We start from the raw sequence: 14,949 nt of genomic DNA, 5'->3' as shown, positions 1-14,949 counted from the left end.
CTAGGGCTTTTACCTTTACCATGTGCTGCAAATGCATCCAGCCCTGCATTGGGGGATTAAGCCAGTGATTACGTTTGGTTAAACAGCTACAACTACTACTACCACAGCTAGTACGAATTTACAGCCTAAGTGCACTCTTACTTGTATCAATATTGTTTGTTAATTGTCAGGGGCTGTCAAATTGGTTTGCGTGGGGGGGGGACCCTTTACAGACAACTGCTGTCAATGGTCCCTACATGAGTAACTTCAGGGTTGAAGCGTTGCGTTGTGCGACGTTACCTCAACACCGAAACACTCGCTGCCAAAAACACGGAAGGCTTTGCGCTAGTCATGTCTGTCAGCCTATGTAACACATGGAGAGATACTGTGCGATGTGGCAACCGTATATTAATGAATGTCTCTGCTAAATCTATAAATGAGCTAGCAGGCTGGGCTGTTTGTTTACGCCTTTCTGTGTTCGCTAGCTGCACCGCTTACCTCCCCAAATGCCAATCTTTAGCTGCGACTTGTCCAGGTTTTCGACATAATCTCCGATAAATCTGTTTAGCAGATCACTAACCAGAGATTCAAAAACCATGGCTGCGTCCAACGAAGCGCTACCCTTGCAACAGGGCACGCGCCACCTCTAGCAACACAGCCCTTCCTCGTCTAGCAGGGTTGTCTGTGGCGAGACAGCAGTCGCACTGACTTTCAGCGATTCGCTCTGGAATCGACTGCTATGCTTTCGATTAACTCTGCCTGTACGTTACTTTAACACTGAGGCAGTCATCGATTTGACGCTACAATGTTGGTCAGGTGAGAATGACTCAGACCAGAGACAGTGAAAGTGCGTCACTGTGGCCATAAATAAACTCGCCGCATTTCAGGAAGTTATATTAAATGCATAGAATACAGTTGGGTATCCGTAAACCTTGGCTAGTTCGTCAATCACATATAATGTACTACAGTGATTAATGTGTGATGCGAAACAGCGCTTTGCCTTCTCTTGCGCGAAAGGACACAAGACGGCATGGCTTTGCGCAGGTTTCTCGTTAACACACGCATTAAACAATATAACTTGTGAAGGGACCAGTTCTTCTGGTTTGGGTGAATGGCCTCTGTCAAGAATAACCTTTCCCGAATAAAGGGGGGGGGGATTCATTTTCCATTTTTTTATTCTTTGATCAACAATGTATCATGGCCTGTTTAGAGAGCAAGTAAACAGTTCAATTTTACTAGCATGCAATCATTTTTACATAGTTAGTACATTATTTAGCAAAATCTCACATTCTCCCAAAATATAGTCCCTTTTCATAGTTGACATCTTATTAACTACTTTGAACCGTAAGGACCTAGTCTCAATGTCCTCCTCCCAGATACTATCGAAAAAAAAGTCTTCGTTAAAGATTGGATTCCGACTTCTCTTGATGACTGTGCTGCGTTGTTTCTGAGTCTTGCCCGGCAGGAGACAGATAGTAATATTGCAGTTTATGCTTTTGGGGTCTGCAGATATGGCATACAGTCCCTCCACGCTGATAAGCCTCACTCTGAGCCTCTGATTATTGGGGCAATACTCAGCTGCCAGACGCAGCGTTCCGTCTTTCCCAACAGGCACAAGGCTCTCCTTCATAACTCTCTCTCTGAACGGCATCAAGTCTGTGGGAAAAATTGCAGGAGGGGCCAACCCCATATTGGGTAGGGGCTCTGCTAAGCCTTCAGAGGCCCTCCGAATGATGTTGGGGCTATTGTCTGTGGAGCTGCCCTCATCTGTGGACAGAGAGCTGTTTCTTGACAGCATCGCTCTCCTGACAGTCCTGGATAACAGCTTCTCATGACCAAGGGCTTTGAGGAGGGAGGATTTGGTGGGAGGTCTGGCCAATAAAGGGGAGTTAAAGGGGGAAGACTCTGTGGAGGAGGTGGTGTCACTGTCTAGAGTGCCCTGTCGGTGTATGGCCATCACCCTCTGGGGTGGGAGCCTAGAGGTGAGTTTGTTAAGGCTGAAAGAGGCACAGTGAGCTGGGGTAGAGTAAGTGCTATGAGTCCTGCTCCGAGGACTGACCAGAGATACTCCACACATGCTGGGGTCATTGTGGAAAAGAGACTCCTTCCTTCGGGTGTGTGGACTCTCTAGTAAGGTACAGAACCCATAGCTGGTCTGGGCTTTGGCCAGGTGGGGTAGAGAGAGAGCTGCCTGACTCTGAGGGTCTGCATTGGTACGCTCTTCATCGCTGAATCCACTGCTGTAAGGTGGCTCATCTACATTTTCCACCTGTATGATGTGAGAGCTGCATGATCCCCTGGCCATAGCACTGTCTTCTGGACTTCCACTTTCAGGCAAAATCCCCTTTGCAGTGGGGATGTGTTTACTCCAGTCCAGTGTCTTTAGCTCCTGTACGGGTGTGATCTTTGGTGGGATGCAGAACTCTGGGATGGTGTTTGGGGTGATAATATTAGGATACAAGGACATTTTCTTCCTTTTGTCCTGCGTTGCTTTCTCCCAAAACATGTCTGCCAGACGTATGGTGTAGTCCAAAGGCAATGCAAAGTGGTTCTGATCCACAGAGACCCGAATCTGCTCCAACACCCACATAGGTCTGGAGTGTAGAGGCTGGCTCACAACGCTGTTCAAGGAAGAAAACAAAAGAAATCACAATCAGAATTAGAAAGCAGCAAAATTTTCCAAGTGAGTTGTCAACTATAATTATTTTATAAGCAAAAAAATATGGAGGTAAATCTGAATGCAATTGATATGATGCATTTTCTTTTGAATTGTGTTAACTACCTTGAAAGGAAATTACCTTGAGGTTTGAATCTTAATGTATATCTCTAAGTATGTGCAGTTGCTCTGAGAGCAGCAGGCTTCCTGGCTGACTGAAGTCCAGTTTACGTGTGGCTGAGTGGAAAACAGGCAGGCAGTGTTTAAATGGGGCTGTAGATAATGAGGGGGTGGGAATCACCATCCATCCCTCTCATTCACAAACAGGAGGAACACATGATGAAATAGCTAACCACCCCTCAACAGTGCTCCCTGGGGTCAGCATCTGGTAAAATCACATCTAGTGATTTTTTTTTTTGAAGGTAGTCTGTGTTTCCATCTATCCATTATCCAAGCTGCTTATCTGAATTCGGTTCGCGGGATTCTGGAGCCTATCGCAGCAGTCACTGGGCGGCAGGCAGGGAGACACCCTAGACAGGCCGCCAATCCATCACAAGGCCGGCACATTCACACCTAGGGACAATTTAGTATGACCAATTCACCTGACCTACATGTCTTTGAACATGGTTTTTGGTAGTCTGTATTTTCAATGATGAAATAGTTGATCTACACTGACTCAAATACTTGATATGAACTGATGGCCTACATTGTTGTAAGCAGTGTCAGACTATTATACGTTATACAACACCAATATTTTGTTTCATTAATTTGTCTCATTTCATCAATTAAACAGATTGATTAGTTAAATATATGTCATTTCATGCTTGTTCTAACGATTCTGTCCAGAAGATAAACTTCATTTTAATCATTGATTGGAGTTTATTTATTGTTTGCATTGCTCATAAAGTTGCTCACATTTTTATTTAGTGCCTCAACTGTGTTATGTGCAAGTCTGACATCCTCAATGGATAGAGTATGGTGCTAACACAAGCAGTGAGCAGACTTTTTGTCAGTAATGCTAACAGGGTTATTAACACAAGGGCTCATGAATAGAAGATACTAGAAAGCTGCCAAGTACATCCATCACCATCATCAGCAGTCACTCAGAGTCAAGTAAGACCGTCCTCCTCCTGGGTCCCTCTGGGTCCTCAGGTGGGCGTAGAGGCCAATCCTGGAGCCGCATAATGGGAGGACGCCTGCGCATGACAGCTTTTTACATGGAATGGCTGATGCACCTGCAGCCACCACACTGTCCTTGGCAGGGGGTGACCAGAGTCCAATGGCATGGAGAAGCAAGACAATTGGGGCCCACCCTCTGTTGCAGCCTTCATCGGCCTTCACTGCCTTTGTGACCTGAAGACATCTTCCACCAGTGCCGCCGTTGAGGTCGTTTGTTGGATCGCACTTTGGAAGGAACCTCCCCCTTGACCTATCCACCCTGGGTGAGCCTACCAAGAGCCAAGCTCCGGATGACATAGCTCTTGGGATCATTAATACATGCAAGCTTCTCCACCATGGCAAAGTGGCGATCCAGGAGAAGAATACGAAGAACCATAGTCCTCCACTGTGGGCTGCAAAGCAGCTTTAAAAGGGCAAATGAAGGTCAAATGGAACCTGCTACCTTCTGATCACAACTCACTCAACTTGCAATGTATTGAAACATCGGTGTAGCTTTGCTTGTGTAAAACTGAGTCAACTGAGTCAACCCTCGCTTTATATCTGGCAGGTTTGGGGTCAACCTCTTCACAGGACAGAGCCAGGCTGCAGCTTATCATCTGGTCATTGGAGAAAAAAACTTATCTCATCTTTGGAACTAATCTTCCTTTTGGGGGAGGAATATCAAACACTTTAAACAAAAACAACCAAGCAAAAGAACAGCTTGTCCCAAAAAGCAACCGAACTGTTCAGACATTAGGCATTTTATGTGTGTTTCACGTAAGCATCACAACAAATTCTTGTTTATAAAAACTTCATGTGATCATCCCACTTTATTTGGCTGAATAACCTTCTGATATTCAGCCATCAATAGTCTTGCCAGTTTGGTCTCTTCTGCAGCATCCTCTATGGGAGTGCTGTGTTATCCTGCCACTCAGTGGTTATACTGGGAACTCAAGTCATCACAACGGCGCCGTGCAGGTTTGTGCATTTTATTTCTTATGCCAACAGGCAGCGCTGTTTATGAGGGGACGAACCGGGGACTATCACAAAATTGTAAAAGTGGATAAAACACATTTGAAAGTTAAAAAGTATTTACAAAAATCAATGATTATGAATCCTGCAGAATGTATGTAGATAAGATGTTTCACTTTTGTGCTGTGTCCTTGGTTTCAGGATGACGATGGGTCCATGAGGGGCTTTATGGGGGATTTCTTGACAGAGGGGCTACTGTTTCTGTTAAGTTGCCTGTCATATAATAGATGTATAATAGGAAGTTGTACATGATGCTGTTTTTTGGCCAAGTATGTCAGTGCCTCAACCTGGTGTAAATGGATTTTTAAAGAAATAAGTAAACCCCATTGGAGAAATTACTATAACTTCTGGCATTTAATCCTTTTCCTCATTTTTGCACCCGAAAATTTTAAAATCAAATATTTGGTAATTAGAAGGTTTTTAATTAGAAACCAAATATGGCAAACATTTTTAGCATAGTTAATTTTTTTCAATATTTTTTTTTGGAAAAAAAACCCCTGCATGCATTAAATCTCCTCTGAAACAAAGTGGAAGAGTCAATTTCATCAAGGCAGTTAAATTAAATATTGCAGTAGAATGTATTAGGACATCTCTGGTAATTCCCTGGATGATTTTTAATTGCCTGCTCTGGACTTTCTTTCTTCACGTGTAACCTCTAAAGCCCTGAACTTTGAAGACCAATGCATTTAAAAAGCCTTGAAAAGCTTGGTGAACATTGGTGAGAACTTGATTCAGTGCTATTCCAACTTCAGACAGTTTGTTTGTGTCTGAACCATGCCAACACACAACATGATGTCCCAACACATCTTAAACTGCACTGAAGAGTGCTAAAAAAAACAAAACAAAACAAGATAGGAAACTCTAGAGCCCGATCAACAATAGTTATTCTGCAACCAGCATGCAAAACTTGCTGTTCAGTGATTACAGTGACAACAATAACAATAGCTCATAACCACAGCATCTACGTGTTTGAATGCATTTTGCACTTTGCATGTGTATGTGTGTGTGCATGTTTAGTTGTATATATTTGTGTGTATGTGGGTGTGTACAGTCATTGTCTCTACGAATTCTGATGCGAGTTGACTGTCTTCTGCATCCCAGAGGAGCTGCATTACTAAAACCAGAACAGGGAATAATACAGAGACACACAAGATTCTAAAGCATGACATCCAATTGACTTCCTCTAACTCAATCTCTCTCCATTTCACATGCACACGCATACAATCAAACACATACAAAGATACACAATAAGAGGATATACCCCCCCCCCCCACATTGTCCCGGCATGCAAAAGCAAAGAGAATTAAAAACTTAAAAAGAACTTTTAAGGAGCTTAGCAGTCACTTAGAACATCATTCAACTGTGCAACTATGAGCAAGGTTTCATTGAGCACTGGAACAATGGTGGGAAATATCGACGAGAACAGAGTACTACTGGCATACAAATTATTTAACCTGTGTGATTGGAATGTGCTGTTTTCCAGATACCTCATAACGTTTTATTCAACAGGCCCTAGGTTCTGTTGTGGCTCAGCTCCCACTGTATACCACCACAGGCTGATGCAAGGTTTTATAGAAACAAAAAAAAGTTTGATTGACTTGATGAACATTAATGAGGACTCTTCCTGTGTAAGAACCTCTTGTTGATTTTGTCAATTTAGGATCTGCACAACCACTTTCAGAGCAGCAAAACACAGGATGAAAATAATATAGAAGAAAAAGAATCATAACAAACGCGGGTTCCAGCAGCTTCCCTGTTTGGACCTCCGATTAACAAAAACTGTCTATTAAAGTGTAAAGCTGTTTTACTATATTCCTGCAAAGTTGAGAACACCAGGTTTCAATTTGACACTGCTGAATCTTTGCAGAGCTAAAGGGTGCTTGGCAACAACAAAGAGGATGTCCATGTTGATGGAATACTAACTACAGTATGCACAGGCCATTGGTCTGGTTTATTTTTGGAGACATGCTTTTACTGTACGTCAAAGAAGATAGAGAGCTTAGTACTTCTATAGTTGGTGTGGTGTGTATGTGTGTGTGTGTGTGGGGGGGGAGGGAGAGAGAGAGAGAGAGAGAGAGAGAGAGAGAGAGAGAGAGAGAGAGAGATTGTTATGCTCGAATAGAATTGGTCAATTTGTTCAAAATTAGTTCCAGTGTGTGAGAAGTGACTAAAAAGAGAATGTTCGTTTTTTTTTTGTGGTTTTTTTTGTCACTGGCTCTCATTGACCACTGCAATCACTCAAATGCCAGTCTGTTATTAATGCAATTACATAGCAAACATTAAAACAATTTAAGGCCAGCAGTCTGACACTATAATAAGGCATGCCTGAACATGGTTTGTCATTTTGGGCGACTCGGTGGCACAATAGTTAGCACTGTCGCCTCACAGCAAGAAGATCTTGGGTTCGAACCCCGGGGTTGTCCAACCTTGGGGGTCATCTCAGGTTGTCCTCTGTGTGGAGTTTGCATTTTCTCCCCGTGTCTGCGGTGGGTTTTCTCCGGGTCTTCTGGTTTCCCCCACCATCAAAAAAGACATAAATGTTAGGGTTTATACTCCTGTCTGTGCCCTTGACCGAGGCATGGCAAGAAGAACTGGAGTTGGTCCCTGGGTGCTGCACAGCGGCTGCCCACTGCTCCTATCTACACTGCTCAAAAAAATAAAGGGAACACCTAAAAACACAATATAGACCTCGATGAATGAAATATTTCAGCTGAAAATCTTTATTTATTAGACAGAGGAATGTGTTTAGAGCAAAATAACCTAAGAATGATCAATGGAAGTCAAAATCATTAGCCCATTAAGGTCTGGATTCAGAATCATACTCAAAATCAAAGTGGAAAATGAAAACATAGGCTGATCCAACTTCTGTGGAAATTCTTCAAGACGATTCAAAATGAGGCTCAGTAGTGCGTGTGGCCTCCACGTGCCTGTATGCACTCCCTACAACGTCTGGGCATGCTCCTGATGAGACGACGGATGGTCTCCTGAGGGATCTCCTCCCAGACCTGGATCAGGGCATCGGTCAACTCCTGGACAGTCTGTGGTGCGACATCGCATTGGCGGATGGTACGAGACATGATGTCCCAGAGGTGATCGATTGGATTCAGGTCTGGGGAACGTGCAGGCCAGTCCATAGCATCAATGCCCTCGACATACAGGAACTGCTGACACACTCTGGCCACATGAGGACGAGCATTGTCATGCATGAGCAGGAACCCAGGGCCCACTGCACCAGCATATGGTCTGACAATGGGTCTGAGGATCTCATCCCGGTACCTAATGGCAGTCATGGTACCTCTGGCTAGCACATAGAGGTCTGTGCGGCCCTCCAAGGATATGCCTCCCCAGACCATCACTGACCCACCGCCAAACCGGTCATGCTGGAGGATGTTGCAGGCAGCAGAACGTTCTCCACAGCGTCTCCAGACTCTCTCACGTCTGTCACATGTGTTCAGTGTGAACCTGCTCTCATCTGTGAAGAGCACAGGGCGCCAATGGCGAATCTGCCAACCAAGATGTTCTCTGGCAAAGGTCAATCGGGCTGCACGGTGTTGGGCTGTGAGCACAGGCCCCAATTGTGGACGTCGGGCCCTCATACCATCCTCATGCATTCTGTTTCTCACTGTTTGAGCAGAAACCTGTACATTAGTGGCCTGTTGAAGGTCGTTTTGTAGGGCTCCGGCAGTGCTCCTCCTGTTCCTCCTTGCACAAAGGACCAGATAGCGGTCCTGCTGCGGGGTTGTTGTCCTCCTGCGGCCCCCTCCACGTCTCCTGGTGTACTGGCCTGTCTCCTGGTACCTCCTCCATGCTCTGGACACTGTGCTGGGAGACACATCAAATCTTCTTGCCACAGCACGCATTGATGTGCCATCCTGGATGAGCTGCACTACCTGAGCAACTTCTGTAGGTTGCAGATACCGCCTCATGCCACCTCTAGTGGTGAGGGCACTAGCAAAATGAAAAACTAACCAAAGATCGGCCAGAAAAGATGAGGACAGGCAAATGGTCTGTGGCCACGACCTGCAGATCCATTCCTTTTATAGGGGTTGTCTTGCAAATTGTCTAATTTCCACCTGGTGGAAATTAGACAATTTACCAACAGGTCAAATTGATTCACAAATCAGTGTTGCTTCCTAACTGGACAGGTTGATATCTCAAAAGTGTGATTGACTTAGAGCTACATTGCATTGCTTATGTGTTCCCTTTATTTTTTTGAGCAGTGTACATAGCTAGGATGGGTTAAATGCAAAGCATAATTTCCCCATGGAGATCAATAGAGTATATCAAAATAAAAAATAAAAATTATATCCATTGTAGAAGTCCTCTTTTCTGTTCCTACCCTGTATTTATTTTAAATCTGTACTATAATGGTTGTCCTTTGTGGAAGTGTCCTTACATGTAATTATCCTTCATTAGTCCATCCATTTATCCATTTTATCTCCTGCCCTGGATTAGAATTGCCATGGAAGCATGGTCTGCAGATGAGCTGATTAGCCCAAACATCCCCTTTTCCAAACGTCATGCTCCAACTCCCCCGGGAGACCCTAAGAAGTCCTCTGGCCAACAGGGAGATACAATCTCTCCAACATGTCCCAAGTCTTCCCCAGAGAATCATCCTAGGACACTGTGCCCAAACTGAGGCAACCCTTGAGGCAGATGCAGATTAATTTTGTTGTTTGGCTGCGATGTGACCTCACATTATAGGGGTGGGCCCCAGTTCTGCTAAAATCTACCTGCGGGAACAAAATATTGCAAATATTTTTATATCATAAAGCTAAGGGCGAGTTAAGCACAAGCGTAGCTGTTGGCAGCATGTAGAGTCAATATAGGGATGATGTCAGCCACAGAGACTTTCACAATACCAATACAGGGCTAGCTGGCCTCTTTACTCTGCCTACCACATTTTACTCTTACGATGATGCAACGCAGAACTGTTGATATTTAAATGAAAAAACAAATCCCCCCCTTCCCCCTTTGTAATGTCAATGTCAGTTCATGACCAATATATTGGCAATATCTCCAGCATTGCCTGGTTCTATACGTGTCCACACAGTAAGGGGTTGGGCATAGGATTGATGACCTTGGGATAAAATATAGTGGGCCAATCTTAATCAAAAGTAAGGAAAAAAGAAGAAAGCCACTTTATTTTGTCATTGTATTCTTACAATGAATTTTTTTCTCTGCATTTAACCCATCCTATTGTATAGGAGCAGTGGGCAGCTGCAGCGCCCGCGGGCCCAACTCCAGTTATTCTTTCCATTGACTTGGTCAAGGGCACAGACAGGTGTATTAACCTTATCATGCACATCTTTTTGATGGCGGGAGGAAACCGGAGCACCCAGGGGAAACCCACACAGACATGGGTTGAACATGCAAACTCCACGCAGAAAAGACCTGGGACAGCCTGGGGTTCGAACCCAGGACCTTCTTCCTGTGAGACAACAGTGCTAGCCACTGGGCCAACGTGCCGCTGACCATGACAGCATGGTTTTATTACTTGTCTTATTTGCTGCACACCAATAGCTGGAAACATAACTATCCCTATTAAAAACAAAAGGCTGTCTTAGAAGCGATCCACAAAAGCAGCAGTATTTCAGTGGTCATGTTGTAAAATGTATGCCTTCTACAGGGGCTACATCTGTGCAGTGGCTATATGGATATGCATGTGTGTATAGGTGTGCAGAGGTTAAAGGAAGGTAGGAAGTGTAAATAATAGTTTGCTTACACTTTTGCCTTATCAAGGTTTGCTGAATAAGCATTGTTTTTTTTAAGCAACAGTCTGCCTCACACTCACAGTTTTACACAATTCACACTTGAAAGCTGTTCAGTAGGTATACATGGCTAGAAAAAGCAAAATAGTAGGTAACAAAAACACCTTTATATTCAACTTTCAAACATTTTGAATGAATATATACACGCTACTGCTATTCTGGCATTTTATTTGCAAATCTTTGGGTCACAGTTACCCTAAGCTTTACTGAGCATGGTTCCTATTGAGGTCATACCAATGTGACCCAGCATTTGGGCCTCACTACCTTGATTTATGTATCTGACATATGAGAGGGGTTTATAAAACCTTTAGGCTTTCATGAATACTTTAACGAATTAACTAATTTAACTATTGTCCTAAACCTTTTTAATCACAAAACAAAATATCTGCACGTGTATCATTGCCTTCCAACATAAATAGTCAATGTGCATCATTACACATGGAAAACAACATGATGACAGAGATTTCAATATTCCAATTAACCTCATTCACACTGAAAGCACAAACTGATTGCCTAGGCTAACTGATCCATGAGCACAAGTATTTAAGGTCTCTTGCTGTGTTCACAAAATGTATAGAAAAGAGAGAAAGATGCTGGTGAGAATGAAGACATGTTATATGGTAACCTGTCAAATAATCATGTTTGTGTGTTGTCTCATATCACATTGAAATTGGTGTGAATGTTTGTTGTAGGGGCACTTGGCGACTCTGCACCTCCCGAACAAGGACATCAGTTTCCTCATGGGAGAAGATTTTTTTTTAAATTTAGAACATATAGAACATTAGTATAGTGACAGACTCAATGTTGTAACATTCATGTAAAGCCTTCTTTCAGACTTAAGTGCTGCCTTTGACATAGTCGATCACAACATCCTCTTACATCGCTTAGAGACTTGGGTTGGCATCAAGGGCTCAGCTGTTAGCTTATTATGCTCTTACCTCACCAACAGAACTTTTTCTGTTGTTCTGGGTAACTCTAACTCCTCGGTGGTTCAGTTGAGGTGTGGTGTCCCTCAAAGCTCAGTTCTTGCCCCCCTTCTCTTTTCTATATACATGCTGCCCCTTGGCCGGGTCATTCAAAATCACGATGTGCTCTACCATTTTTTATGCTAACGACACTCAGTTATACATGCAACTAAAGCTCACAGATCCCGGTGCCCTAGCAAATCTCACAACTTGCCTCTCTGGTATTAAATCCTGGATGTCTGAAAATTTTCTCAAATTTAATGATGATAAATCTGAGGTCCTTCGGTTCAGTCCTGAAAATTCCATCAGCCCTTTTACTACTCTTCTTGGTAGTCTGTCAGGTAGTCTTAAGCAGGCTGCTAGGAATCTTGGGGTAATATTTGATGCTATCCTCAGTTTTGATAATCAAATCAAACATGTTGTTCAGTCATGCGTTTTCCAGCTCATGCTAACCTAAAAAATTAGGTCATTTTTATCAATTGCCGATCTGCAAAAAGTTGTATATGCTTTTATCGATTCTCAGTTTGACTATTGTAATGCACTTTATTCTGGTATCAGCAAGGGCTCCCTCCACCATCTGCAGTTGGTACAAAACATTGCTGCTTGGCTCATTATTGGGACAAAGAGGCATTACCGTATCACTCCTGTGCTTGCCTCCTTACACTTGTTCAATGTTATATTTCGAATTGATTTTAAAAGGTCACTGCTCACTTTTAAGGCTTTAAATGGTCTTGCTCCTTCATACATTTAAAAGCTCTTAAATGGGTCATCTGTGATAAGTTCAGCCACTGGTTAAAGAGGCACAAGTTCACCTCTTGGACAGACAACATTCTCATAAAGCTGAAGTTGGATGCAGGTGAGCAGCAGTGAGTGGTGAAGGTCACAGCCTATGAGTTTGACATTAACTACATCCCAGATCTGAATAACACAGTTGCTGATGCTTTGAGCAGAGAACCTTTTGCTGCACACAGAATCAGTCACTGCTTAACAAGGGGACCTTACAATACTCTGTTGGCTGAGTTAGAGAAACTAACCAGCTGTACAGTCCAAGACATATTCAGATCATCCAGTGAAAGTCAGAACATGCAGTCAGTGGGCAGAGCAAAGACAGGCAGGGTGAAACCCAGAGGTGAGACTGGAGGGATACCCTGTGCAGAAGTCACCGCTGTCTTGCAAAGTCATGTGGACTGGACAGCTGGGACGAGAACAAGAGCTGTCTCATTAGCAAATCATGTGCAGCATCTGTCAGACATCGGACAAGACACATTACCTTCCTACATTCTGCATAAATTGAGGGTGAAGCAGATGGAGGATCCTTACTTAACCAAAGTCCTATCATTCATTGAGTGACACCGCAGACCATCCAGGTGGGAAAAAGCAAATGAGCCAAAAGTAGTGAAGCTTGTAAAGCAGTGGGATAAACTATGTGTTGAGGACCGCATCCTATATAGAGTTTCCAAAGACCCCTGTACAAAGCGTAGGACATTCCAGTACATTGTGTCACTGTGTTTGAGGGAGGATGCCATCAGAGGCTGTCATGATGATGCAGGCCACCAAGGCCAGCTCCAAAATCTACATCTTGTCTGCCAGAGGTTCTACTGGACTGCCATGGAGAAAGATGTGAGGGATCATGTGAAGACCTATACCCGCTGTGTCATTGGGAAGACTTCGGAACCTGAGGGGTGTGCGATGCTGGAGAGCATAAAGACCGCTGCTCCTCTGGAGCTCATATGTATTGACTTCTGGTGTGCTGAAGATGTGAACAATAAAACAGTGGATGCACTGGTGATCACAGACCACTTCACTAAGCTTGCCCATACTTTCCAGTGTCCTGATCAGACTGCTAAGTCCGTTGCTCGCAAACTGTGGGACAATTTTTGTATGGCTTTCCCCAGCATATTCATTCTGACCAGGGAGCTTCTTTTGAGAGTGAACTCATCAGCCACCTTCTTCAGTTTTCAGGTGTAAAAAAAAATCCCATACAACTGCGCAATGGCAGCACTGATCGCTTTATTCGTACATTGGGCAATAAGATTAGAGCCCTCCCTCCATGCTCCAAACAAAGCTGGCCTGATGCTGCATACATTTTTTAATACATTTATTTCTGATTTTTCCCTTTTTCTCCCAATTTAGTGGCCAATCGGTCCCTATTTTAGTTCAAACACCCACCCTCGTACTACATGCGTTCGCCAGCTGCATCTCTCCGGCCGGCCGTCTCGAAGGAGAGAGGTTTCTCCACCACTGCTTTTTCCCCACACACACAGAGACGCATTCATGTGACGAACACAAGCCGACTCCGCCCCCCTCTCGAAGACAGCGTTGCCAATTATTGCTGCTTCATCGAGTCCGGCCATAGTCGGATCTGACGAGACCGGGGCGCGAGCCTCGGTCCCCAGTGGGCAACTGCATCGACACAAAGCCGATGCTTAGACCGCTACACCACCGCAAGATGCTGCATACATTAACGTTCATGTACAACTGCACTGCCCATGAAACCACGGGCTTTCCACCGTTCTGCTTGATGTTTGGTCGTGTTCCCTGCATTCCTGTGGATGTGGTCTTCAAGAGTGTCCTGCGTGAGAGGGAGGACGCGACCTACTCCAACTACATTGAGTCTCTGCAGAAGGATTTGAAGGAAGCCATTGCATTCGCTAAGATGCACGGTACGAAGGAATAGAGTCAGCAGGGATAGGGATACAACAAAAGAGCCAAGGGGACCAGCATTGCCATCGGTGACAGGATGCTTGTAGTTAACAAAGGTGAGCGTGGTCGTCGTAAGTTGGCAGAGAAATGGGAAAGTATCATTTACACTGTGTGGATTGCAACCCGCAGACCCACAAGATCACACACCCAGAGAGTGGTCATTTGAAAGTTGTTCATCACAATCTTCTGCTGTGTTTCAGTTTCCTACCTCTCCAGTGTAACATGGAAGATGTTCTGAGTGTGTTGTCTGAGGCAGACACTGAGAATTCTAGGAAGCCAGAGGATGTAGAAGGCAGGGACGGGAAGGTCTCTGAAGCTGATTTATGTGCTCAGGATTGTCAGGGTGTGGAAATCTCTGGGGACGAATTGGATGACCTTGAGGCAGGCTTGCTCAGTGCTTATGAGGTGTTGAGGGACATGTCTTGTGATGGTCGGGATGACGGGACTTTGGAAGTGGGAATCACTGGTGAAGAACTGTCTAATAGCATTGAAATCACAGGTGAAGAACAGCCTAATACCCCTGAATTAACCGCACCCAGATCCAAAGTTAATCATCTAATTTACACTATGAGTAGTCAGAAACTACTTAATACAGAAAGAGACACATTTAGGAAGTGGGCAACTTCAGTCTTTAGTGTCAGGTCTCAAGCTTAGTCCCTAGCTGTGCGAACACAAGTCGGTCCTA

General features: G+C 44.3%; 2 protein-coding genes across 2 annotated transcripts in view; both read right to left on the bottom strand.

Annotated features, from left to right (window-relative positions):
* The window catches only part of vps13c (vacuolar protein sorting 13 homolog C), a 163,369-nt gene extending 162,681 nt beyond the window's left edge, over positions 1-688 (bottom strand). Inside the window, exon 1 of the mRNA XM_056279041.1 lies at positions 478-688. Within this exon, the coding sequence (XP_056135016.1) occupies positions 478-577 (100 nt within the window). The 5' untranslated portion in view covers positions 578-688. The remainder of the gene's footprint in view (positions 1-477) is intronic.
* Positions 689-1,152: 464 nt separating this feature from the next.
* LOC130111835 (C2 calcium-dependent domain-containing protein 4C-like) lies at positions 1,153-2,839 on the bottom strand. The gene is made up of 2 exons (XM_056279131.1): positions 2,778-2,839; positions 1,153-2,600 (listed from the first exon to the last, which is right to left on the bottom strand). Exon 2 carries the CDS (start codon positions 2,567-2,569, stop codon positions 1,232-1,234), a length of 1,338 nt encoding a protein of 445 aa, XP_056135106.1. The 5' UTR covers positions 2,570-2,600; positions 2,778-2,839; the 3' UTR covers positions 1,153-1,231.
* Between the last annotated feature and the right edge of the window lie 12,110 nt (positions 2,840-14,949).

This window comes from Lampris incognitus, chromosome 4, assembly GCF_029633865.1.
Source record: "Lampris incognitus isolate fLamInc1 chromosome 4, fLamInc1.hap2, whole genome shotgun sequence".
Classification (NCBI taxonomy): Eukaryota; Metazoa; Chordata; class Actinopteri; order Lampriformes; family Lampridae; genus Lampris; species Lampris incognitus.
This window is presented reverse-complemented; position numbering and strand designations above follow the sequence as displayed.